We start from the raw sequence: 26,798 nt of genomic DNA, 5'->3' as shown, positions 1-26,798 counted from the left end.
GTGTGACAACTTCTTGGTGAATTCCATGTGGTAGCCGTGGAAAGCAGTAGAAGGCTGTTGAAGGCTTAGTAAGCAGGCAAGAGGAGGAGAATCTTGAAGAAGCACAAGACGACACAAGATAGATAGCAAGGAAGCAAATACTGTACAATATCACTGTTCTAATGCTCCAAACAAATGCCATCAAAGATACAAGTGTCGCTTGATGATCAAACCCGAAACTTCAGACAGCTTACAGACAGTTGCTGACAACATATCCCAGCCAACACCAGTCTGATAAGCTATCTGAAAGAATGGGATGCGTTCACGACCACTGTAGAAGGGAAAATGCTTTAAGAAATTCTATTTACTGAAAAACGGCAGGAAAATAATCAGCTTTGTCAATGTAATACACACTTATATACACACACACATTAACAATCATCAATTTGCCACATATCATACCTAATTTAACAGCTACATTGAATACTTACCTCTTGAATTCACCATGAAAAACGTCACATACTGTAAAACAGGCCCATTGCCTCTCTCCACTAGCCTATTATGCCTAGGTTTTTACATGTATTTTATTTCTACTGCAGAGACTACACTTAACACTAAGGGTTCCAGTTCGACTAGATTTCTACAAATAATCTTTATTTAGAAACAAAAATTTCCAGACATCGAAACAAGACAGACTGAGGCAGTTTTATAGAATCTGGTAACACATTTTAGTTTTTCGTTTAGCTGTACAGGTTTAGATTGGTCATACGAGATACTTAACTGTTTAGTAACGAGTAATTTCTTTTACGTCCACTTCGGTTGAGACATCAAAATGCATGTCAATTGTGTCAAAAAATGGTAACTATTTACACAATGTGCAAAAATGTTAAAATACCACGTTAACCGGATTCAATATTGCTATCTTTGATGAACAATTATAAACAATGACAACATAAAAAGAGAACATTAACCGAAAACAAAACACCCCACCATTCTCCATTTAATCAGTCCGACACTTAAGTCCCAATAGCTCATTCACACAAGTTATGCACAGACAAAGAAAAAAAAAATCATAATTAAATAAAATCAATCTAGTGATTAAGATTGGTTTCCACTTCCATAGAAGCATCACCCCTGTCATTGCATAAGGCATAAAGGCAACACCTTCAGTAGACTGCTGCCTATGCTCGTCTGCAAGGTCCTGATAAGACGATGATGAGAATATTAACATGTTTTTAGAGTACAATCTCCCAACTCACCTGACAGACAGCTGCAAAACAGGGCTGCAGAAACTTAAGGGACCCCGATGTCAGAAAAATAAGTACACATGAAGAAGGCCCTCATTTTGCCGGTTTTTGACTTCTTTCAAAATGTTCTTTTTTTTTCAACCCCCAACTCCTCAATTCTTGTTAGCATCCTGATGGGGATCAGGACATCAGGATTATGTAGGTCTGCAGTCTATCACTTGGTTTTCTCCTCACAGTATTTCTTCTGCTGGATGCGTTTAGCATAGCTCTGTGCCATGGAGTTGATTATAGAGACGATGAAGTAGCACACCATGACGAGGACCACCTTCTCAAAAACCCAGGACAGCCAGTTCTCTCCCTGTGCAGACAGAAGCAGAAACACCACTTAGTAATGAAAAGAAATCTCCATAAAAGCAGAACTCGCAAGGAGCTAAAATGTTGTTCCAAGAAATATCAATATCAAGCTATTTAAGAGAAAAGTAGCTGGTTGATTTTGTACAGCTAACCCTGATACTATGAACCCTAAAAGCATTTCTTGAAAATGTGAAGGGCATCAGGAAACAGGAACATTTAGACCCAGGCTCCAACTCAATGCTAAGACGCCAAATGCTGCTAGCTCAAGCAATCGAATCTCAATAAGAAGTATATAACAAAGCTTTGAGATGTCTTTGTAATAAGAATACCACCATGCTCTGGAACGTCTTTGTAATAAGAATACTACAATGCTCAGAGTTCTCTTTGTCCCTGACTACTGTAACCTTCCTTGCCAGACAATAGAGGAAGGAAAGAGCTGTAGCTTACCGCAGGGGTACCTTCTCCGCCCCGAGAGCGCAGCTTGAGTCGCTGGGCCTCCAGATAGTGCTGGAAGGGCTTCTGGAGGGATGGTCCAATACTCGGGATAGCACTGTGGGGAAAGAGGAAACACACACAAAGAGTCACCACTTACTTACCTAAGTTGAGCCCGAGGAGCAACTGAAGCTAAAGTTTTAGCTCAAGATCCATGGGAGCACTTTGGGTGCCGCCAGGAAGAGTTGGGTGCCTCGGTCTTCTCCGAGGTCCCACTCTGACTGAAGTGTGCCGAGGCCACTGCTGACAGAGCTGTGATAAGCCCGGACTTATAAGAGGCAGGCTTGTGCGAAGGGCTGGTTTCAGCCAATTAATGGGGAAGTGAGTCGTTCCTGTGTCATCATCACTCGCCTTGTAGGAAGCAACCAGGCAGGCACCACCCAGATGAGAAAAGGCGTGCTCCTCCCAATACCAACAGCCCATATTAGGGAACCGCCATCATCTCAAACCAGAACAAAAAAAGTGACATTGATGGGCAAAATGATGACATTGATGCAAAATCCCTCAAAGCTTTGAAGACAATGGCCCTGCGGCAAAGGCAGCCATCCTTCCATCTTCAACGACCAACAGCTCTTAAAATGCTTTAGAAATAATTTTATTTAATATCCCAAAATTCAAATAATGTAGAAACCTATTTAACATGTAATGAATGAGGTCATTGTGAGATCATTCGGTTTCAATAATGCAGCAAAGCACAAGGCACTTCTTGGCAAGAGACATGACTCAACCAGCCTTCTTTGCAGCCCGTTGGAGTTGGGGATGGTGAGTCAGTAGCCCAGTACAGAAGGCTTATCATCTCAGTACCACTGTGTCATCATGCCATCCCATAATACAAAACCTTAGCAAATACCAAAAAAACACACACAAAAAAATCACAATCTGAACCATCTATCTACTCAATACATCTGCTGTGTTCCACACACACAATGAAGTGTAATGTGACACAATTCTCCATCTTTCAAAAGTGGATGGGCCAAATAGGATACCACACAGAAACTTGCTAGAAAGGAAAGAGCCTCGTCTCTATTTAACGCCACATGCCAATTGGGTAGCATGAGTGTGCATTCTCTGACTTGGGTTTCGGGATCACATTAACATTCAAAGAAAAAAAACCTTTCTGCCAGTGTGGTTTCAGTAGCTGTAACTCAACCACCATTTGACTCATTTGCCACAGCGTCTGATGCTATACGTTTCCATCATGAAGACCACATTGGTACCCGTGTTCCACTTCCATGATGCAACTGGGACAGTGAGACACATCTGTGGATGACATGCTACCTTCTATGGTTTGACGTAAAGGGGTGAGTGTATACTGTACATTTGGACCAAAGCAGTGGTTGGTTTGGTAAAAACCCAGTAAAGACCAAACTCAATTTAGCACCAGTCGCACCATCTAATTATACCAGTAGGTACATCCCACTGACAGACTACCAGTCAGTTTCACTATCACTGTTAACTGACATTTCAGCAGCAATAGAACTAGTGTGTCACCATAGAACAACCAACATCAACAACAATCCATCTCGGTTTTATTTTCCAGGGTCTTTTAAATCTAATGGAGTGTGAAATGGAATGAACATGAACCTTTTATTACAATGAATTTGAGTTATTTGTGTGTTTACTCTCCTTGTCCTGTTGTATGGTTTGGGGCAGGCTCTTGGTACTACTGCCAAGAATTGACTTGATTTCTTCTTCCAGCAAATGTTCAGGAGTCAGAATTATATAGAATTTGTCCTTTAAATTATACTGCAATTAAACTAATACAGAGCTGTTTAATGAGCCTTATACATGTAAAAATGTTAGTTCAAATGAAAATCTTGAACTTGTATTGCACTAGCACTTGTATTTAAATTTTGAAAAACAGAAGGCCACTAATTGCAGATATATATATAACATGTTATTACCTTATTATCATTATAATAATTCCATTATTTAGTTCTACTTAAAGCATTCAATGAGTCAAAAATAAAAAATATATAACAAGAAGTCATTTTATTGCCTATTATTTTTATATATGTTACTTATCCCCACTATCCAGCTTAGTGGCCTTCCTGAATCCATGTCTTTTTAAAAATCCTTCCACAAAACATTTTCAGAGAAGAAAGTGTGTCACAAGTAAAATCTAAATTTTGCAACATCCTGCTGCTGGTGTACTTGACACACCCAGTTTGAAAACGTAGAAATCCCTTTACACACACTCTTGCGCAATTTATCCTTTGTAGGGGTTAACAGTTAATATTGTTTGAGTAACAGATTCTACATACAAATGTGTCACCCGGGCAGTTTGCGGCACTGCTCGGTGGGTTTCTGTATATGACAAATGCAAACATATTTAGTAGTGAAGTCATGTATACCGGTACACTTATCAGATCAGATGTCCACTCACTCATATATGAGTCAATATGTGGGAAATGCGGCAAAAGCTGTAACTAAATATTTTGAACAGTTCCAAGTGTACTATTAGGGAGTTGAAGCATGACACATTTTACCTTCTCTTATTTAGATCCACACTAAGACTAATATTTTCCAAAACTAATAAAAGAGAAATAAAAAAAAAATAATAATGAAATAATAGATATGTCAATATATATTTCTGTATTTAATTAATAATGTTTTATGATATAATAGATAAACTATATATTATGAAATAATAATAAAAAAAAATCACAAAAGTACAAAAATACTTGGGTGTTGCTTGCAAAAAATAAATTCACCAATTACAAAAAAAAATATGGCAGTTGGTTGGTTGTCAGTTGGCTGATTATAAATGAGGTCTTGCATATCAGTGACGGCTCTCACTTGATGTGGCGTCATGCTGCAATTCCCACCCGACACCCAGAGAGTGACTGATGCACATAATGAACCCCAGAGGATGGGAAGCTTAACCATAATTACAACAAAGACCTTTTAGGGCCGATAACCTGGGCACGGTAACAAAGACATTCTAGAATCATTTTCACATATTTTAAAAGAGCTACAGTCGGAAGTAGAAACTGTGAAGTTCTTCCCAATATACCCCCCACTCAACCGCCACTCACCCCCCACATGGATTACTCACCCCAAAAGTGACACCATCTGCTCCACTATGTGCTTGCTGAAAGTTATGATAACAAACAGTTTCTGTTGGGGAGGAAAAAGAAAAGAAGATGTAGACACAGAATTTTGAGACAGTGATTCAACAGTGAGCAGTACAACTGGTACAGATGCAGACAATGAAAGCTGGAGAGCGGGATAGCCTGAGGGGGGTACAGTCTGCCAGCCACAGGGAAGGAAATGACACAGGGAGCCCCGGGCACATGGACACAGATGAGACAACACAAACAGACAACAGACGCACACCAACACAGACAATACACACACAAACACACAGACAGACAGACAGACAGACACACAGACACACACACAGACAGACAGACACACACAAACACACAAAAACACACACACACACACACACACCAGCACCGACACAGACACACTCACACCAAGTCAAAAGGACCCCTGAGAGAGGAAAGGAAGCCTGGGAGAGCAGAGGGCAGTCTGGCTGGTAAGGGTCATCATATGCCTGTGTGCGTGTGAGAGTGTGTGTGTGAGTGTTCACTGTTGGTCATTGTTTGTGTCTCTGTGTGTCTGGACGCCTTTGATGGTTAAAAGTGCATTTTCACAGTCTGCTGTTTGATTACTCACTCCCTGGAGTGGGCCAACAGAGAGAGCCCAAAGACACCCCCCACATCTCGCGCTCACACACACACAATCTCACACACACTCACGTGCACACACACCCACAAACCATACCGGGTGATCCTGGTTTTGAAGTGTTAAGCATGAATGCATTCCATTTGATTTGTATGAACAATCTTTAAACAGAAAGGCATGGATTGCAATTTAAACTATCCATTACGCTTTGAAAAGCCATTCATAAAACTTGTCTGATTAAAATCTTGTGTTTGATCATTTTTGTTTTAGCGACTTTGTTTTAAAACAAACACACTCTTTCTTTTGTCTGGCTTCCTGGCATTAAGCAGACCACCATGCAAGACTTACCCCCCTCGGCAGACAGACCAAAAACCAAGTCGTGAACCACTTATGTGAGCCAGATATTGGTTATACCACCAGAATCAGTGAATTTATACAAGTTAATGATTCCTCAGCTTCAGCAAAAATGGACAGGGAATTACAGTATATTTACCACTACTAAGCACTAACTCCAGTTTTCCCAGGTCATGGTTATATGTAAGCTGATTGTAGTGGAAATGTGTTTGTTTGCATTTATGGCCAATTCAGCAGCTATGGCTATTTCATGGCCAGTACAGGTAACAAAATTCACTTAAAAATCAACAATAACAAAAATAAATACATTACAGAATGTAAGTTTGGTCACATCAATACATTTGGTAATGTCTGAATGCACGTGTGTAAGTGAGTCAAAGACGTCCAAAATGAAATGGATGGATGACAGCCGAGGCTTTCATGAAAAAATGGAAACAATAAATAAATAAAAAGAGTCATGTTTTTTACAGTTACAGTCAGCAGAAGGTATCCGTTACACTGAAGGACAATTTCATTTTGGACGTCTTTGACCCAAGTGTGTGCACTATCTGTTCTGCAATGTGCATTGTCCGTATGTGTATACTTCTGGACATCTTCATTTCCCTTCGGGATCAATGAACTTGCTCTGCTATACTGAACTCTACACTTTCAACTAGGGCTGCAGGATTATGGAAAAAATCATCATCACGTTTATTTGATTAAAAATTGAAATCACGGTTATTAAGCAACTGAATTTTGTGCAGAATGTTATTTAAAATGATTACCAATAATGTTTTATATAGGGAATGAACAAAATAAAACTGAATTGTAATACGGTAATTATGTAGAAGGCAATAGCATGAAGTGTTGGTGGGCCTACAGATTTTTGGCCCGAAATACCAGCCTGTCAACTTCTTCTGGCTTCAAGCACACCCGAAAGCAGGTCACTATATTGCCCCCTGTGATCATGATTAATAGTCATGGCCACAATTTTTTATCGTCGTGCCCAAAATTGCTTGAAACTTCCTAAGTAAGACAAAGGCGCGGACGCCATCTCTACCATCACCAAAATTGCGATTATGAATTCATTTCGATACATTTGGCAGCCCTACTTTCAGCTCCTGCTGGGCCTTACCTGGATGTGCATCTTGATGATGGCTTTGCCTATGAGCGTCGCCCCAAAGAAGGTCCAGAAAGGAACCAGGAAATGACCACACGTGATGCCGGCCAGGTCAAACAGAGGGTTGGGAATCTAACACATACAACACAATACAGTTCATGGTGACTACACACACGTATAATCAATGTCGTATATATATATGGGGACAGCCGTGGCCTAGTGGTTAGAGAGTTGGTCTTTCAATCGGGGTGTTGCAGGATCGAACCCCCCCTGACCTCTCCCACATCTCCATCCTTGGCTGAAGAGCAAGGCACCTAACCCCACATTGCTTGAGGGCCTGTAACCAATACCCTGACTGGGGATGCAAATGATTAATCGATTAATCGACTTTAATCGATCAATGCAATCAATTTTAATCGATTAAAAAACATTAATCGCAATTAATCGCCAATTCAACTGATAAGAGACCCAGGTGAAATGGGCATGTGAAGAGTGTGTGTGAAGAGGGCTGTGAATAGTAGGAATATTTAAATAACCTTTGGATTAAAGAATTGAAATGGGGGGGGGGAGACGCCGCCGCTTATCAATTAATCGTAAGTCCATCGATAAGGCTATCAACTAATGATTAATAAATTAATCGATAATTTGCATCCCTAACCCTGACAAATAATAAATGCAAGTCGCTTTGAATAAAATGAAAGGGTCAGCTAAGTAAAATGTAATGTCATGTATTGCAATTCATATGTAAAGCATGTACTGTATATTTTTATTCAAAGCAACCTACAGGTACGTGGGTATATGGTATTAGTTACAGTCCCTGGAGCAAGGTGAAGCCCCTGGTCCCTGCTCAAGGACACTTCAGCCAAATATTTCTACTGGGTATAAGATTTGAACTTGTAACTTTCCAGCCCCCTAAGAATTAGAACTACACCACAGCTGGTCATCACTACACTCATGTACAGTGCAAACAGTATACACATGCACAATGAGATTGAGAGCACATTAGTCTTCAGTGCAACAGCAGTTTTTGCACATTGATTAATATTGCACAACAAAGTTAACATTTAAGTTTTCTCTACAATGTCTTTGCCATGTATAAGAGATATGTTATTGAGAAGAATTGCATAGCACATTATAAGTAATGAGCTATATCCAATATCTTAATATTAAATAAAAATGAATGCAGAAAAAACACTAAAACATAAGAGTTATGCTACGTATGTACTTACAGATGCACAAGCGAGAATTCCAAAGAAGCCCACTCTTTGAACCATGTTCTGAACTGCAAGTTTTGCTCTTGTGGCAAAATCCTGAAAATGACAAGGACATAAAGAGTTGTGAAACAAATTCAAAATAAACATAATAGGCAAAAAGGCCATTAAAAGGGTTGTTTTTTGCATTTATATTGAAAGAAAAAAGTGAAATTGTATAATAACACCATGATACAATTAAACATTGAGCTAAGCCATGAACACTAAAAATAAAAATAATTGTGCATCAAAATTGAGAGCCCTCTAAAATAGAATCTGCACAGCTCCCAAAACTGTAAAATGCTGACTTAAACGTTTCTTTTTCTAGCTACACCCAAAGACACAGGTAAAGAAAGATCTTTATATTCGTTTAATTATAACCATTCGGTGAAAAATTACATAGACAAAAGAATGGTGAAGCCAGCAACTTTAGTGGTTTTAATGTCAGCGTGGCATAGTCGGGGTATGAACGCCAGCCAGCACGTTTCAAAATGGCCTCCACTATTTCCGTCACATGCCCTTCTCATTAAGAGCGGCGGCTATGGTCCTACTGACCAGGCCTCACAGTATGGCTGGAATGTACATCTCAGCTTTCAACCAAACATCCTGTGCGCATTGAAGCGTCTCTATGCTAAGGACCAATCTGCACTTGGGGGCTGTGGGGGTTGGTGGGGGCAGGGGCGCACAGTAGACATGCCAGAGCAGAAGGTGGGGGTAAATTCAAATCAATAGGGCTTTTGTGGAAAACCAAACTGACAGCACCTCAAACAAGCCCAAAGAGGAGGCCTAATCCCTCTGCCTGTGTGTGTGTGTGTGTGTGTGTGTGTGTGTGTGTGTGTGTGTGTGTGTGTGTGTGTGTGTGTGTGTGTGTGTGTGTGTGTGTGTGTGTGTGTGTGTGTTTGAGAAACAAAGCACCCTCAACCTCAACCCCACCCCACCCCCCAAGGCTGGCTGAAAGGGGTTGTGTGAGGGACAGGGCGGCCCGCATGTTTGCATGTATGCATTTACGTCCGCCCAGCTAGCTAGGGTGTACAGTAGAAGCAGCTGACAATCTGAGGCACTCGGGGCAGAAAGAGGAGAGCACCTCAAGGGTCCGTTCTCATCTCGGCTAACAGGCAGTGATTAAAGGGAAGCCTGCACCTCTGACTCACCATCTGCTTAAACGCATTTACTGGAAGCCACGGGAGGGGCGTCCGTGGGGGAAGTCATGTGACCAGGTTGGGCCAATCACCACTCAGGAAGAGAGGCTTCCGTAGCACAGCACAGGCACACACATGGCCGATGGAAGGGAAGTACCTAGTAAGTAAGAGGGCTTCTTTCTTTCTCTATTTGTAATGCGCTGACGACAGTGTTTGGGTGTTATCTTCAGGGAGTAGATATAAAGTTCACATGGCATTGTGTCTGAAAGGCCCATCTGCCCTGGCCAACAGTGTGTCACTGCCTCTCAACAACAGAGCACCCCAATAAAACCTACACTGCTTGCCACCTTATTGTCCATCTAGGGCCTTTGTTTGGGCCGCATTGCAGTGATACTACTCATTATTTGATGAGCAGCGCTAGGCAACTGCATCCCGGTCCAGATTAACGCACTGGCTAGATATGGCTTCAGCCTTGGGCCCCCAACTGCCAAGGGGGCCCTAAAAAAAATTGCATAATTGTGACAAGATGCAGTATTGGAAAATGCATGCTACGTAGAGTTATGAATCTGTTAATACTGCTCTCCACAATTGCCAGACATTTCATCCTTAATTCCTAGCTTGAATTGTGACACTGTCTACATAATAGGGCTGCACGATTATGGAAAAAATCATAATCACGATTATTTTGGTCAAAATCATAATCACGATGATTAATCACGATTATTGATTTTTGCAGATTTATTTGAAAATTATAACAAGATGAAATATAACCAAGAATGAATTACATACGGGATGAGCAAAATAAAATGAATTGTCAAAAATTATGTAAAGGCAATAGCATGAAACTTGAGTGGACCGATTTCTGGCCAGAAACACCAGCCTGTCAGTATGTTGTGGCTTCAAGGACGCTCTCAAAAGTAGATCACTATTGCCACGATTAAATCACGATTAAAATCATGAGTTTGATTTCACCATTTTATCACGATTTTGATTTTTTTTCGATTAATTGTGCAGCCCTACTACATAATATTGTCACACACGCACAATATTGCAAAATATTGTCTTTCAAGGGAGCCTACAGCAACCTGTAGCCTAGGGCAGTGGCGGAACAATTTCAGACAAGGCCCCTGGGCAAAACACTGATAGGGCCCCCCATACGGCCTGCCAAGGTCATAATAGGGCTCCCACCACCAATGCAGGAGGGCCCTGGGCCTCGGGGCAAATGCCCTGCTCGCCACGCCTATAGCTCCGCCCCTGGCCTAGGGGCCCCCAGCAGGCACCTTGATCCGGCCTTGCCTCCTGCCCCCTTCTCTTTGTTGTCTGAGCGTCGGCTACCGTGTCTACTACCACTGCGGGAGAGCTCAGATGTTTTCAGCACTTCATTAATTCTAAGCTTGACGTTCAATCAGGTCCAGTGGAAAACAGGTCTGAGTCAGCAAGGACCCGCAGCCATCAAAAACAGAGAGAGAGAGAGAGAGAGAGAGACAGAGACAGAGAGAGAGAGAGAGAGAGCGAGAGAGAGCGAGAGAGAGAGAGCGAGAGAGAGCGCGAGAGAGCGCGAGAGAGAGAGAGAGAGAGAGAGAGAGAGAGAGTGAGGGCTGTCATGTCAGGCATGCAAGAGCAGGATAGAGAGGATGGGTTTGTTTGTGTGTGTGTGTCAGAGCTCACCTGGGCAGGATGGTGTGTGTGTGTGTGTGTGTGTATGTGAGAGAGAGAGAGAGAGAGAGAGAGAGAGAGAGAGAGAGAGAGAGAGAGAGAGAGAGAGAGAGAGAGAGAGAGAGAGAGAGAGAGAGAGAGAGAGAGAGAGAGAGAGAGAGAGAGAGAGAGAGAGAGAGAGAGAGAGAGAGGGAGGGAGGGAGAGGGTGCTCACCTGGGCCGTCTCTGCCTGCCCGAGCATCTCCTCAAATTCCTCGTAGTCTTCATCATCCGGCTCCGCTCCCGACAGCCGCGCTGCCCTCGCCATGAAGTATGGAGGGAGCTCCCCAATGGCCGTTCCAGCACCCTGAACACACACACACACACACACACACACACACACACATGTACACACGTGTACACACACAAACACACACACACACAATAAATCAGACAGATAGTCAATTGAAGGATTATGTCTGGATGGCTGCTTTCCGATCTGGCACTGCTCGAAATAAGGACGACAATGGAAACAAGCTCCCTAAGCTTTTTTGTGTTTTCCTTTTGACGTGTTGTACAAGGGTTTCAAGACATATTTATTGACTTATTTATTTATATACCTTTTTTTAATGCTTTGTACAATGTCAATAAACAAAATCAACCAATCAATCAATCAATCAATCAATAAAGGGGTGCCAGAACAAGAGAGACACTAAGTTAAACTATACAGATTGGTTAATACCCATTGACATTTTGCATTACGTGTCTGCAAGCTTTTCCTTCTTATGGCTCAAACAATGGATGTTGAATTTTTGGTTTTCTACATCATTGATTATTGTAGTTTTTTTACATCGTTGATTATTGCAGTATTTTGTCAACTTTTTAGAAAGCATGATGCTACTGGCTCACACCTTTGGAGTTTGCATGTGAATTGCGCTTGCTGTGCTTTCCCTTGCCCATCTACCTAACCCAGACTTTGCATATGGCCACAAACACAGATTTTTCATCTACTATGGCACAAGAGCCAGAGAAAGAGACTGCATTCCCTTCACACTTGAACAATTGTGTGACAGGTAGACAGCCACTGGGGGGTAGGGGTGTAAATAATTGATCCTTCAGTCGATGATCGAATCGAATCGTATCGTGGGGCATTCTTAAGTATCGAAAATAATTGAATCACTGCCTTAAGAAATTGTTATAGAATCGCATCATCATGGAGGCTGTGATTTACACCCCTACTGGGGGATGATAATGCAACCCCCACTGTGCAATGCTAGAGGTTGGCATGGATCAAGTTGGTGATGGTTGTGGGTGCTGCTGGGTGTTGTTGGAAGAGGTGATGGTCATGAAGATGGTATTTGCTGGCCTTGCGCTGGGGGGTCCAGGGCTGTGGGTGCTGGGCGTTAGGAGTGGTGGTGTTAGCAATTATTTTTTTCAGGCACTGTGCAGGGGGTCCAGGAGTCCGGGGGGCTGTGTGTGTGTGAGTGTGTGTGTGTGTGTGTGTGTGTGTGTGTGTGTGTGTGTGTGTGTGTGTGTGTGTGTGTGTGTGTGTGTGTGTGTCTGACTGACTCACCCACATGCAGGCCTCCAGGCGGACCTTGGACATGATGGTCCAGAGCGTGATGCTGCCCTGCGCCCCCTCGGACGGGCACACGATCTGGTCGGGGTAGGGCGGCTCGGGGAAGTTGACCGAGCCACACTCGTAGGCAGCCAGGGTGACGGAGGCTATATGTGGACCCTGGGGGACAAGAGACATGACACAGGAGACAAGGGGAACTTAATGGTGGACACATAGGAGAGTGTGTGTGTGTGTGTGTGTGTGTGTGTGTGTGTGTGTGTGTGTGTGTGTGTGTGTGTGTGTGTGTGTGTGTGTGTCTGTGTGTCTGTGTGTGTGTGTGTGTGTCTGTGTGTGTGTGTGTGTGTGTGTGTGCGCAAGTTTGTTTTTTTTTCAAAAAGGGGGAATCTTTCAACACGGGAGGGGAGACTGAAGGATTCCACAGCTATGTTATCATGGGGATTGCAGAAGTTTTTGGAAAGAAAAGGAGTAGAGAGGTAAAGAGTTAAAGGCAAGGCGGCAACATCATTACTCACTCACTGTTGCTCTTATGTGTCAGCCAAAAGTATGCAGGGGAGTTCAAGCAAAGAGGACAGACACACTCATGCAATCCACTATATTCAATGCCTTCTTTAGTTTACACAGGCCTAGTGGGTGCTGTGAGCCTTTAGAGCAGTGGTTCTCAACCTTTTTTTAACACTTTTTTTGAACGCTCCCTTGACCTCATGATAAGCCTCCCAACGCCCCCCTGACCTCATCATAAGCTTGCCAACGCCCCCTTAGTATTGGAAAATGAAGCAGACTAATGCCCCCCAATGGGAATTAAGAACCGCCCCCACTCAGCTGCATCCTTCTCATCGCCCCCCTAGGGCTCCTCAACGCCGCCTGGGGGGCTGTAGCGCCCCCGTTGAGAAACACTACTTTAGAGAACTTTTTTCCCCAGATGATGAAATGGCTTTATCTGAGACATGACCATCTGGGGAACTTTAGCATTACCAAAGCAAAGGCGTGGGAACACATTTTAGGCTTGGATTGCTTGCATGGCATTGGGTTGGAATGACTAACAAATCAAATCCGGACTACATGTGTCAGATACCTCTGTCTGCGTTCATGGTTTAACTCTATTTATTTTAGTCTTAATGAGTATCACATGCCGCCAGTGAAAGGATCTCCTGCAGACATCTGATTTGACAACCACTTGCAATTATTTCCGCCTTTATTCCCCCCAAAAAGAGATTATAAGTTGGGTTTTAAGGTATGCAGTAACCAGAAACCCTGTGAGTGCATGGTGTGGTGTGTGGCTCACGTTCAAGAGTAGTCTTCAAAGGGGACTCCTCCACTTATATTGTCTCCTCTCCTGCACTTAATTAAAAAAATGTGCGTGTGCACAATCAAACCTCTCCCGTCCCGCCGCCTCCAAATTCTGTCATGCTGACGCCATTTTCTTGGTATGCGGTGGGGGGGATTTTTTTTGTTAAAGTGTCTGACCTCTGCAGACCACTAACGTCTCACAGAGCTCCTGGACCTCCTACAAAGGACCCCCCCCACCCCCTGTCACGCCATCACCTCACCTTTGAGGAAGGCGCCGGGGTGCCCAAAGGGGTGCCTCTGACCAGACACCTTTCAAACAAGAACCTTTATGGGTGCAGCTGGACTCTTAGCAGCCATGGCTACAGAGGTCTGTGATCTCCATCCATGCCTCATGCATTGAAAAAACACCGCATATTGTTAATGTCTGAGAGGAATGACATGAAAATCCTGAGTCATGGGTGTCTAAAATTAAAAGAAGGTGTTTCAACGTTTTAGTGAAAATTGGATTGGAATGTTTTGTTGTTTTGTTATTCCTTCATCAGCACGCACAGATGCCTTGTGTATTAATAGAGAGAATGTCTGTAAATGTTTTAGTAAAAATACCCATCCCTTCGGTCCAACTGATTAATGTGCAATAAATACCAATGTAAGGGAAAAATCTGACGGAAAAAAAACTGACTTAACTTACAGTAAATGCTGTGCTATCCACTGCATCAACATTGGAAAACCAAAGCATTTAGTGCCTTTTTTAAAATAAATAAATGGAAAAAGCTCTCCTCTAAGTCACTACAAAATGTATGAGGGTATTATGTACTGTATGTATTAACAACTTTAATAGTTTTTTCAGCATTTGATTCTTTCCATAGCAACGTCAATACGTTTTTCCAAGAGCTGACTTGGTCCATTGAGGCACCATAGGACAGGCGGCGACTCCCTTCCTCACAGTCAGTAAATGAGTAGTCTTCAGAAAAAAATCCAAACCTTTTTGTTAATACACGGGAAAAGCAATGTGCTAGATATGACGGTCTAGATTAAGATGCTGGCTCATGTCCTCCTCCTTGAAAGAGGATTGGGAAACACTAGGGCATTTTATCGGCAGCCGCCGTCAGAGTTAATAGTGCAATTCAAGACGTTGGCTCAAATCAAATGACGCAGAGGAATGAACAAAAAGAAGCTTCATTCAGTTTGCACCGTCATTAAAAAAGGCAGTTGGACCATTCAGCCACGCATTAACATCCAAAACCCAGTGAAAGAATGCTGAGGGGTGGGGGGGAAGTAGTGACGTGCATTCCTCACATTAACACTCAAGTCAACAAATAGAGCATACTACTTCACAGCGTCCAGTATCATTTAACAGTTGCGTTTTTCAGTTGGAGACTGAAACTCATTTCTTTTCACTTTAACTATGCTGCCTCAATAAAACAGGGAATTCTGAATTTGAGACAAAATATAGTACAATATATACAATGGTTATAAAAAAAGTCTACACACCCCTGTGCAAATACGAGACAGACAGGAACTTTTCCAACTTTTCTATAAACCGGAGTACATGGCACTCCAAACACAATTTTGTTAACTTTTTTTGGACAATGACAATAAAACTCTTGAATTGAATTGACGTTAACATGTACAATGCCATGGATAAACAAACAAACACAAAGCTTTAAAGTGAAAAAATAGAAAATAAAAAACTTGAATAAATATGCACACCCTTAAAACTAACACTTTGTTGCTGCACCTTTAACTTTTATTGCAGCAACAGCTTGGCACATGTTGATGTGGTGAATATTTGTCTACGCTCGACAGACTGCGAGGGCATCTCCTGTGAACAGTCCTAATGGGAAGTCTGAACTTTGGCTTGGCCTTTCCAAAACCTCCATTTTATTCTGCCGTGAGAACCAAGCTTTTGGTGATATAGACTTTATGTGTAGGTTAATTGTCATTCTTAAATATGAAGTTCCTCTTTATCTTCAACTTTCTAACAGGGGCCAAAGATTTTCTGGCAACACTGACAGGAATTTTTGAGCTATTCATAATTTCCTCCTCCCTGACTAAGGCCCCAGTTCTGACTGTAGAAAAACAGAGCAAAAGCATGATGCCATCACAACCCCACTTCACTGCAGGAATGGTGTTATTGGGTGATGTGAGCCAAAAATACCTTGGAAATTATGTGTTGTAAGTTCAACATTGTTGGGGCAAATTTGGCAAAATATACATGGAAAATGTGTCTGATGAAACCGAGGTTGAACGTTTTGGACATTCAAAAGGCATGTTTTGCGCAAAAACAACACTGTGCTTCATCCAAATAACACCATGCCTAATATGAAGCATGGTGGTGGCACCAGCATCAGGCTTTGCTACTGTTTTTCTTCAGCGGGAACTGGGGCCTTAGTCAGGCAGGAGAATATTATGAGGAGTCCCGCAGTGGTCGAGGCTCAAAACCTTCAGCCCCCTGATAGAAAGTTGAAGATTAAGAGAAACTTAGCCTTTCAGAACGATAATAACCCTAAGCACACGCCTAAATCAACAAAAGAATGACTTGAGCAGAATAGGATTTGGAGGCTTGGAATGGCCAAGACAAAGTTCAGAACTGAATCCCATCAAACATCTGTCGGGTGATCTGAGGTGGACTGTGCACAGGAGATGCCCTGTCAGACTGGGAGTGCCTTTGCAAAGAAGAGTGGGCTAATATTGACACATCAGCATGTGCTGTTAGACTCCTACCCAAAAAGTGTGAGTGCTGTAAGAAAAGCCAAAGGTGCTGTAACAATGTATTGGATTAAGGGTATGCATATTCATGTAACCATGTTAAGCTTAATTCAAGTTTTTTATTTTCTTTTTTCCCCTTTAATAGCGTTGGCTTTGTTTTTCAAATGCATTGCACAGGTTATAGTGTCTATAAGATGCAGAACAAGTTGTGAACATATTATCATAAAAACAGGGGTGTGTATACTTTTATAGGCACGTATGTCAGTTGGACAACGCACACATTCCAAGCTTGTCTGAACGGACTAGACATGAATAATTTTGAAATGTAATTTTGAGATATCCCAGCCATAACTGTCCGTCCCTAGATCACACTTCCAACATGCCCTGCGGGAGCCAAGGAAAATCCAGGCCAATGATTTCTGAGCTCCACTGACCGCCTATAGTCTCGTCGCTGGCACAACGCTTCAGCCTCCTGAGACGCAAGTCTGCTTACAGCTCACAGGTCCCATTACACTGGACAGACAAAGAGCAACTGAAGATTTTTGTCGCAAAATGACATAAGTCAGCATTTTACTATTGGAAATGACCGTTCAGACGTTCTATCATCTATGTGTGAATTCTTGCCATTCAACTATTTTCAGAACATACTTTTTAAACCTACATGAAAGGCATTTTGCAATGCAATGCCCAATACAAATTTGTCAATTTCCCAACATTCTTCCACTCTTTCCACAAGACGGGACTTCTTGGACAAAAGGTGATAACTGATGGATTAGAAAGCAAATTGATGCTCTAAAACTGTGATATTTTCACAAACATGAACCCTCATTCCTGACATGCCACACATACTCAGACTTCAGCATATACACACTGTGCGCACACACCATCTGAAGTTGTGGGAAAAAACTATGCAGAAAATGTAATACAGTAAATTAAGAAGATATGGAAAACATGTTCTGATGTCATGCAACTCAACCCACTTTTATGGAGGGAGACCGAACACTACAAGTAAACCACACATTTTTTATTCAACGAGGGAAAAATGTATAAATGAAATCCTTATGTGTGTGCTAGAGGTACAGTACTTTATAGCTGTTCCCTGCTGACGACACACACCATCTCTCACTAACCCCAGAGCTGCTTTGAACAATTTTGAGATAAACCTCAAATTATTTTGGTCTTTTTCACTTATGGCACTTCAAAGTTTCACTGACTCAGCACACGGTCCCCTGTGACTTGGCAGAAACACCACCATTTTATAAAAAACGGCTCCATGAAACGAAAGTTAACTCTATTTGATGCAGCTCAGACCAAAACAAACCTAAATGAGTTTACCAGCAGCCACTGTACGTAAAGGTCACTGCCGTGGTGGTGCTGAGTCCACATCAGCTCAGGTTTTTTTCCGGACTCTGAGTCGCACGTGAGGCGTGGCAGGCAGGCAGCAAGTCCCCCGTGTGACGAGAGTGTGATGGCTCAGCACAGCACAGCACAGCACAGCACAGCACAGCACAGCACAGCACAGCACAGCACAGCACAGCACAGCACAGCACAGCAAAGCCTTACGCTCGCTAGTCGCTTTCTTCTGTATTTCTGTCCTGCGAGACCACTGCTTTTAGTGAGCCGGAATGAGCTCATGGTGACAGTGGTGGTGGTAGTGGGGGGTATCATGTGAAAGAACAAGACTCACCCACACATCACCACCACCTCTCCCCTACAAACACCGTCCCCCACACCCCAATCACATGAGCAACAGTGCTGACGACTCTGGGTGAAGTCACCAAGATGAGTTGAGATTCTGAAAAGACTGCAGGGGTCTATGCTACAAAGCTGGTTCAGGAATAAACCAGGTTAAGTTAAGAGGTAAATCATCTAATAGAAGAGCCCGGAATGAATGAGGACTTAAGGCTCTTCTATTAGATGATTGAAGCTTACCTCTAAACTTAACCTGTTTTACTCCTGAAGCAGCTTTGTAGCATAGGCCCCAGAGACATTAGGGGTAGCAAAAACACACACACCCCTCCCCCTCCTCACCTTCCATCTCGCATTTGCTTTAATTGTGGAGGGAAAAAGCTCAAGGGATGACAGACTTCATCTGTCAAAGTGCAAAGCTGTCTTAATAAAGCAACCCTTATCTCATGTCAGGACAACCGTTTGCCAACGTGTCCAGTCAGGTCTGCCTCCTCATATGATTCAGACTGATTCAGGGGTTCCTACTTTACCCTTCACTAAATCACAAAATATTGTAACTGAGCAAAATTTAAGTCAAATATTTAAGTAAACTGGGTATGGGGCTTGGCATAAGAGTAGGGAGAGCGCAACTAGTATCCCTCAAAACCAACTGGTGCTCTTCAGACTGATTCAGGGGTTCCTACTTTACCTTTCACTGACAAAATCATAAAATATTGTAACTGAGCAACATACAAGTCAAATATTTAAGTGAACTGGAACGGGTATGGGGCTTATGTGGCATTTTGATTGTGATGATTTTCGTAAGAAAGAAGAAACGGTGTGTGTGTGTGGACAAGTGGCCCAACGTTCCAAATGGATTCTGTTACAGTGGACACTTTCACTTCCTCGTCTGTCACATTTCACTGAAGGAGACGAGTGCACCGGAAGGCTTTACTAACTGGCCTCAATCAAAAAATGGGCCTTATGACTCCAACCGCAATCAAACATTTCTATTCCTGTCGAGGTTTTTGTTTGCGTCAAAAGGACGTTGGTGAACGATGTGTTCCGACACCAACAAATCCGATTGACATCACTAGCCATGTTGAAATTTCCACTGACATGAAATTCTATATCTGTTGAGCTTACACATCAAATTGCTGGAATGAGAAGTGGACATCACTTTAACTCTTTTTTATGGAATTTATTACCAATTACTGGTTCTTGTTCATCACTTTGTCTGATACACACACCAGTATAAAGTATGAGTGGTATCGATAGCACCTTTTTTCATTTCAAGACTATTCCGTGTATATATTTTTGAGAAATTCCTAACCCATACATATAGCCTTTACATTAATATCATACATGTAATGATTTGTACATGTGCACACACTGCATGTACAGTCAAGTTATTTTGTATGGATTTTTAGTGTATTTACCGTATTATGTTAATTGTCTTAATTCTCATTCTTACACCCATTTAGTGACTGTCTCCACCAAGAAAAGATTATGTTTTTGCCAGGAGGGTTGTGTGAAACGTCACACGAATACAAATGGATTAAAAGGGAGCTCCAGGGTATCTGCACATTTTTCATCACCCAATTTAATGCTTTTTAATACCATTTTTAATACCTCCAACAGTAAAATTAATACCACTACACGGGTGTGCTTGTGTGTGTGTTACATGGTATAATATTGCTATTGTTATTACATTGCTATAATGTAATGTAATACATACATTCACACTGCTCACTGTGTTATTTTATTCTCATTGCCTGCTCCCTAGTCACTTTCTGCACCAGATGTTTGTCATGACTTGTCAAAGAGGTTTCTGTATGATGTGGGAGTTGTCATGAAATCGGCCCCTTCCTTAGATAATTCATTATAATTTCAAATCAAGTAGCCATCATCTGTGTAACTCCATGTGCTAAAATATTCTTTCAGTTGATCTGGCTGCTGCATAGGTGGGCCCAAACTCTAATACCCTAGTCATTTTTGTGCTTAATTTAACCATAGAGATGACAACAAAAGAGTGAGGTGGCGCGCACACACACTACCCATTAGATTAAAACATCATTAACCAAAAAGTCATCCAAAACTGAAACAATTTCAAAATTGTGTATATTTGAAAAGTTTGATGACATTTCATGAAATACCTTCAATATAAAAATTAAAAATGGACCAACAATTCATCTTTTATAATGGATAAATATTGGAGCGCAGTGCACCTTAGTCTAGGAGAGATAACACCTGTGGCGTCAAAAGGGTTAAAAAAGAACGACTGCTCAGCTCTGGACTGCTCCTCCTGTTTGTTCCCCCCTGTTCCATCATAGAGACAGTAGTAGGCGTTCTACTTTCAGTTTAGCAAGTCGTTCTTCAGAGTGGGAGCAAAGAAACAGCAGCAGTGGAATATGAATTCCACAAACATTTCCCTAACCGCGGACACGCGGCGACTGGAATAGCGATGCAAACACCACGCGGTTACCGATTTGGACATCCTCGCATATCCTCATTGCGACATTTAGCCTCGTAGAAAACACTCCGTTACTCGCCCGATTTATGTTACAACGCATTTCCACCGCTTGCAACTTCACAACACTCGTGCTCACTTCGGATTGCATTAGCATCTGACAGCATCAAATAATACACCACGAAGCTCGAGGACACTTTGAAGTAGCATATTGTATGAATGCATTCATCATACATTCATGAAATTATATGCGTTAGCAAACACAAACCTAAACGAGAGGGCATGGCTAACATTAGGAGAGAGAGCATTATAGAGCACGAGCAGGCTAGATGACGAGATACAAAGTTTGAAAACAATGCAGTCATTTTAAGACTTACGCTTTCGACGAGTAAACTGGCACCACAGATATAGCTTCCACGCTGCATATTGGTTGATGAAATTTAACAAGTTTCACTTTCAACTGTACTGCGGTCAGTCACACGCACTGTGGTGGATGGGATTTAGCCTACTAAGTCAGCCATCCATCGCCATCATCCAGTAGGGGGATCCGAACGATAGGGTCTGCTACCCCGGCGGGCCTGTCACTATCGAGTGCATCGTTTACCCCAGGCATGACTGACAGTCTCGAAACCTTGTTGCCGCCTTATAGTTATGAAACAATGTTTTTACGGAAGACTGTGCAGGCATCTATATTTTAATACATTGTGTCTGGGTGAAATTTAATGCCAGGCTTTTTCATATTTAATGCCACACCTCAAAAAATAGCTAAATTTAATGCTTTTCACGGCCTTAAATCACATGTTCTAAATTTAATGCTTTTTAATACTTTTTAATGCACCGCGGGGACCCTGAGCTCATCTGTATGCGGTTCAGTGTGCGGTCCTTGCCTTACATCACGAATGGGCAACTGAGGCCCTGGGGCCACATGCGGCCCGCCTCCTCACTCAGTGAGGCCCGTAGATAAAACACAATATGAAAAATAATGACCAGATTTTTTTTTAAACCACTAGTGAATCAATTCGTTGTAATTATACTGTTGGCTGATAGAGAACACTCATATTCTTTCCAAACAATAAGGGCAGTCAGTGAGCAACCAACTGCACCTTGAAGTCTGTGAGTTGCAGTCAGGTCTGTGGTAATGAAAGTTGCCCATCCCTACCTTACATCTACAGCCACGCAATAGCCTGTGATCAAAATAAATGAAAATAGGAGCTTACCAGGTAGAGTAGGAAGGTGTGCAGGCCCGTCCCCAGGCCTACAGAGGACAGGATTCCCAGGCCAACCCAGTAGGCACACCACAGGAACCTCTTCTCCATATACTGAATATACTGCACAAACACACAGCACAGCACATCAACACAAACACATTCTAATACAATGCCAATTAATGCATCTCTCAAAGTGTATGAACAAATTAAAAATATTTTCAAGGGACCACATTATACTACTGCACATTTTGACTTGTTTTTACAGTAGCCGGTGTATTAGTGCAGTTGTATTGTCCTCTGTTAAACCAACTATAGGTTTGCGAAGTGCCATTTTCATATTAATAGCAGGCCACTAATACGAGTAGTGTACATGCTGTAAAATACTTGTATTCAACCATGTAGGCCCACAGCCCCACAAGTCTGATTAACCAGACCATATCAATGTGTATATTGTATTATAGCAGTGTCTCTTAAACCCCTCCCCAACCTCATCATAAGCCAACTCCCCCCCCCCGCCAGCAACATGATTTTTAAGATCATGAAAACACCACAGCCTAATTATTAGAGGTGGGTGGAGGTAAATCAATCCACACAATCAGCCTTCCGGGACAACGCAATAATTTTGGCACAACGTAGTTTAAATGCCCAATTTTCCATGATGACCCAAATATCCTCAACAACAAACAATCCTCCCCTGACCAGCTGCCTCACGCCTTCACAGAACTGAAATGCCAGGAGAGCCTCGGTTTGCGCTTTTGAAGCTCGCTCACATGTTCCTCATTTAATGTTCATGTTTGACGGTCACATTTCATACATTACATTTTGCAGCAGACCGGTTGGGGGAAATAAGACAAGAAATTTTAGACCTTTGTTAAAAAAATTAGACCTGGGACACATTAAGACATTTTTTAGACTTTTTAGACCGCGCGGCTAACCTCTAATAATATTTTTCAGTATACTACCATTGCTTATGCTGCATGATTATTATACAACTTTCTAGAATGATGTGAAAGCTTCCATTCACTTTGAATGGGGTCTTTCCAACAACCCCATTAGTGGCTGACTCACAAATGCTCTCAACAGCCCCCTAGTGCTGCTCTCCAACGCCCCCTGGGGCGCTGTAGAGCCCCTGTTGAGAAACAGTATATCACAGCTTTTTTCGAGTTCTACTGGACTGGAAGTCTCTGCTACTCTACATTGCATTGCTTTTAGCCAGAATTGGTTGTGGGCATTGATTGCCAGGGCCACTGCCCAGATCAACTCAACAATATTTGATGAGAGACAACTGATGGATGTTATGTTGAATTCTGGATGCACAAGTAGAATAGTAGAGTAGAGTAACATTTATTAATCCCGAAGGAAATTTAGGGTATGTAATGTAAGGGAATGTAAGCAAGTCTCTAGACCAGTGGTTCTTAACCTTTTTTCTTGAACCACCCCCTAAACTCTGCCCAAGACAAGCCGTGCGCCCCCAAACCAAACGTCTATACGTGTATACGCACAAAAAAATGATTTAAGTGAATAATTACAATGATTTTTGCTTTAGACATGAATCACTTCTTTATTGTCTTTACATTAGGTCCAAAACATGTTTTAATTTGTTTTTGATTTGGCCTAATTATGAGGTTTAGAATCAGAATTTTGGTCACAACCTCAACACAAACAAAATTCCGTGCACCCCCAGAAATCTCTGGCGCACCCCCAGGGGGTGCCCGCACCCCAGGTTAAGAACCACTGCTCTAGAGTATAGACTTATGCCTTTAAATACTGAAAATACATATAAAACATTGAAATAGAGTGTGCTTGTTTATATTTTCATGAACACAGAACACACACACTTTCACACACACCATGGCCACTGACTTTTCCTTCATTTAATCCAGCGGTTCCAAAACTTTTTATGCCAGGACCCCATTTTGGCCCAAAGTATATTTTCGCGACCCTCATTCCAAAAGGAATTTGGGGGGATGGGGGAAACTATTTGCTAATACTGCTAAATTTTAATGTCAGATTCACAAGAAAAGTAAATACATTCATTAGCCAATTACAAGTGATTATTGTTATTAAGCATACCAATTTATGGAATTATGATAACAATTGACATGTGTTTTCCCTGTTTTTCTGAAAAGTCCCTTCTGTCCGCAACCCCCAGTTTGGGAATCACTGATTTAACCAATTCTGTACAATTTAACCAAGCATCCGTGGGCCTAGCAGTTAAGACATGTTACATATTAGCAAGAGACAACTCAGGATAGAGACCTAGCCATGCCTACCTTCTGATGTGCTCCCTCCATAGAGTAGGCCATTGAGAAAAGAGATAAAAGTACTAGGAACAAAAACACTGTTCCTCTCCGATTCCATAATCTGTATGCGGGACGAGGGAGAGAGAGAGAGAGAGAGAGAGAGAGAGAGAAAGAGAGAGAGAGAGAAAAGTGTCTTGAATATCCAGTACATAGGCACTGTGTGGAAGAAATGAGTGCTCTTTCTTTCTAGTGGCCACTACTTACTTAAGTGTCCATTCTTTGAATGTTATTAGTGTTTCTAGAAATGAATACTGAAGCGTTTGGAGAGGTCTTTTCCACAGGACCAGGGACAGCCGCTCTTCTCTATCCTGCTGCTTTTTCTCTCGAAGAGAAGAATCTGGAGGAGAAAAGCGAGACACTTTGCGGGTCAAGATGATCATAATACGGAAACACAAAAACTTTGTGAAACACGAGAGAGAATGCATTAGAATTCCGAGATGATCAAACTCCTGTCAGTGAGCCTTGCTTTTCGAGGCAGAGAATGTCACCAAGCCAGTAGGCCAGTATGATGAAAAACAATAGTGTGTGTGTGTGTGTGTGTGTGTTGGAAACTGTGTAATATACCACTGGAATAGCTTTATAATGAAATAACAATACTTCACTTCCATACTTTTCCATTTTTTTATAATTGAGCTCAGTTTTCAAGACAGACACGGTGTATCTCTGGCCCAGTGGGCAACAAAGTGCATTAGTGCCCACCTGTGAAGTTTCCATTTTGCTTTTCTTTGGCTCCGGCACGTTTCTGTGTTCCTTCCGCCTCTACTCCATTCTCAGCCATCTCAATGACTTGGTAAGGATTCAGAGACCTGCGAAGACGTTCGACAAGAACAGAAAAGCTGAAAGCTCTTTCTGACAGCGACCACTGACATCCAAAACAAGTTAACCTGTGCTGTCAGTGTGTATGGTCCAGAAGGTCACCTCATGTACAGCAAGGAAGGAGGCTCGTTTACAACAAGTTAGACTACGGTTGTTGCTCAGAAGGCTCTCTGGGACCTTTACCCCAGATGGCAAGATAAAATAACGGGTGTGCTCAGGCCACATTGCCAAACACAGTAAGTCAATAAAATGCTAGGTAGCCAACACGATTATGTCAGTTCAAAGAACACGCTAAGTCTTCATTGCATTGTATTTGGGATACCTACGCAGCTTTAGGGCAGTGTGTCTCTCTAGTGTACAAGGACCTCGGCCGAGAGTTAGGGACAAGCGCTTGGCAGGACCACTACGCTCTACAGCCAGCCAGGAGGAATCCACAACCAAGCAGATATGCAAACAGATACATGGGAGCCAAGTGCTGTGAAACCGGTTACTATGTTTGTCACCGGGTAACGTCATGCTAGCAATGAATTAAATTACCTGACCACCCTTGCTAGTTGTGTTAGCGTGTTTTGCTCATTCGTTTAGGGTTTTTGACAGAGGACATATGTTTTGAGGGAGCTATATGACATGGTATAGCGTTAATCTAACTTCAAGTAACAAGATACGGCATTCTGACATTTATATTTGGTTATCAACACAAGATCTGAGCTCACTAGCTAGGTGCTAGGCCACTGTGAAAGCTAAGTAGCCGGTAGATCATTTGGGGCTCGCAAGATAAACCGCGTTATGGAATTTATACCAGACTTGTCACTTGTTGACGTATCTCGGCAAATTATAAATAAAGACAATGCCATTAACGTGGTTGACCAGTGATAGGAGTTAATATATGACCTGCATGCACAGTCATACCTTATTTCCTCGGCGACTTCCAGTTAACCAACGCAGCTAAAACACGCTACAACATCAGATCACGTGACCGGAAATGGGCTACAAATGCCTTCAGGCTCGAGCTCATTCATGGAGCAAAACACCGGCTTTCTAATGGCTCAAAGTTCACGGTTGACTTCATGGACTTCATGGCGTGTATTTCCTAAATTATTATTTAAAAATGATACATGTGACAATATCATAAATTAATCTAAAAACTATGATTAAAATAACTACTGGCTTAACGATCTAAACAATATTACTACATCTATTTATCTATTAGACTAAATTGTACATTGAATGCATGCAATTTAATGAGGATTATGTGTTGGACTAGCCTGGCCTAACTGTATTATTCTTTTGACAATGAAAATGAGTACTGGTAGTGGTACATGGACAGACCTGTCACTGTAGACTGCTCAGATTCTTATTTGTTGTGTTAGTGCCCCCCTCTGGACAAAATACGAGCCTGCATCAGTAGTGTCCAAGGATGGAGAGGATGAAGGCATCACAAATATTAATTCATTCATTCATTCATTCATTCATTCATTCATCCATTCATCCATTCATCCATCCATCTCCAAGTAAG

At 42.2% G+C, this 26,798-nt stretch overlaps 1 protein-coding gene across 2 annotated transcripts; it reads right to left on the bottom strand.

Moving 5' to 3' along the window:
• Positions 1-612: 612 nt before the first annotated feature.
• Positions 613-26,297, bottom strand: vmp1 (vacuole membrane protein 1). Of its 2 annotated transcripts, none has more exons than XM_063205401.1 (12): positions 26,192-26,297; positions 25,166-25,272; positions 24,671-24,803; positions 24,437-24,527; positions 22,173-22,283; positions 12,816-12,980; positions 11,478-11,609; positions 8,448-8,528; positions 7,234-7,350; positions 5,131-5,192; positions 2,028-2,130; positions 613-1,584 (listed from the first exon to the last, which is right to left on the bottom strand). In XM_063205401.1, the coding sequence occupies exons 2-12, from the start codon at positions 25,242-25,244 to the stop codon at positions 1,441-1,443; spliced, it is 1,218 nt and encodes a 405-aa protein (XP_063061471.1). In that variant the 5' UTR covers positions 25,245-25,272; positions 26,192-26,297; the 3' UTR covers positions 613-1,440. The 2 variants fall into 2 exon arrangements, with proteins under 2 accessions (XP_063061471.1, XP_063061472.1); XM_063205402.1 differs by lacking the exon at positions 26,192-26,297 and adding an exon at positions 25,609-25,837.
• Positions 26,298-26,798: the final 501 nt, after the last annotated feature.

Source organism: Engraulis encrasicolus, chromosome 8 (assembly GCF_034702125.1).
Source record: "Engraulis encrasicolus isolate BLACKSEA-1 chromosome 8, IST_EnEncr_1.0, whole genome shotgun sequence".
Lineage (NCBI taxonomy): Eukaryota > Metazoa > Chordata > Actinopteri > Clupeiformes > Engraulidae > Engraulis > Engraulis encrasicolus.
The sequence above is the reverse complement of the archived record's forward strand: the minus strand, read 5'-3'. Positions and strand labels throughout refer to the sequence as shown.

Excerpts from the sequence above, each read along its gene's own strand:
- vmp1 (XM_063205401.1), bottom strand. The coding sequence starts at position 25,244 with ATGGCTGAGAATGGAGTAGAGGCGGAAGGAACACAGAAACGTGCCGGA. Across the intron at positions 7,351-8,447 it reads GAATTCTCGCTTGTGCATCT|ATTCCCAACCCTCTGTTTGA; the intron begins GTAAGTACATAC and ends TGTATGTGTTAG. Across the intron at positions 1,585-2,027 it reads GCGGAGAAGGTACCCCTGCG|GGAGAGAACTGGCTGTCCTG; the intron begins GTAAGCTACAGC and ends CTGTCTGCACAG.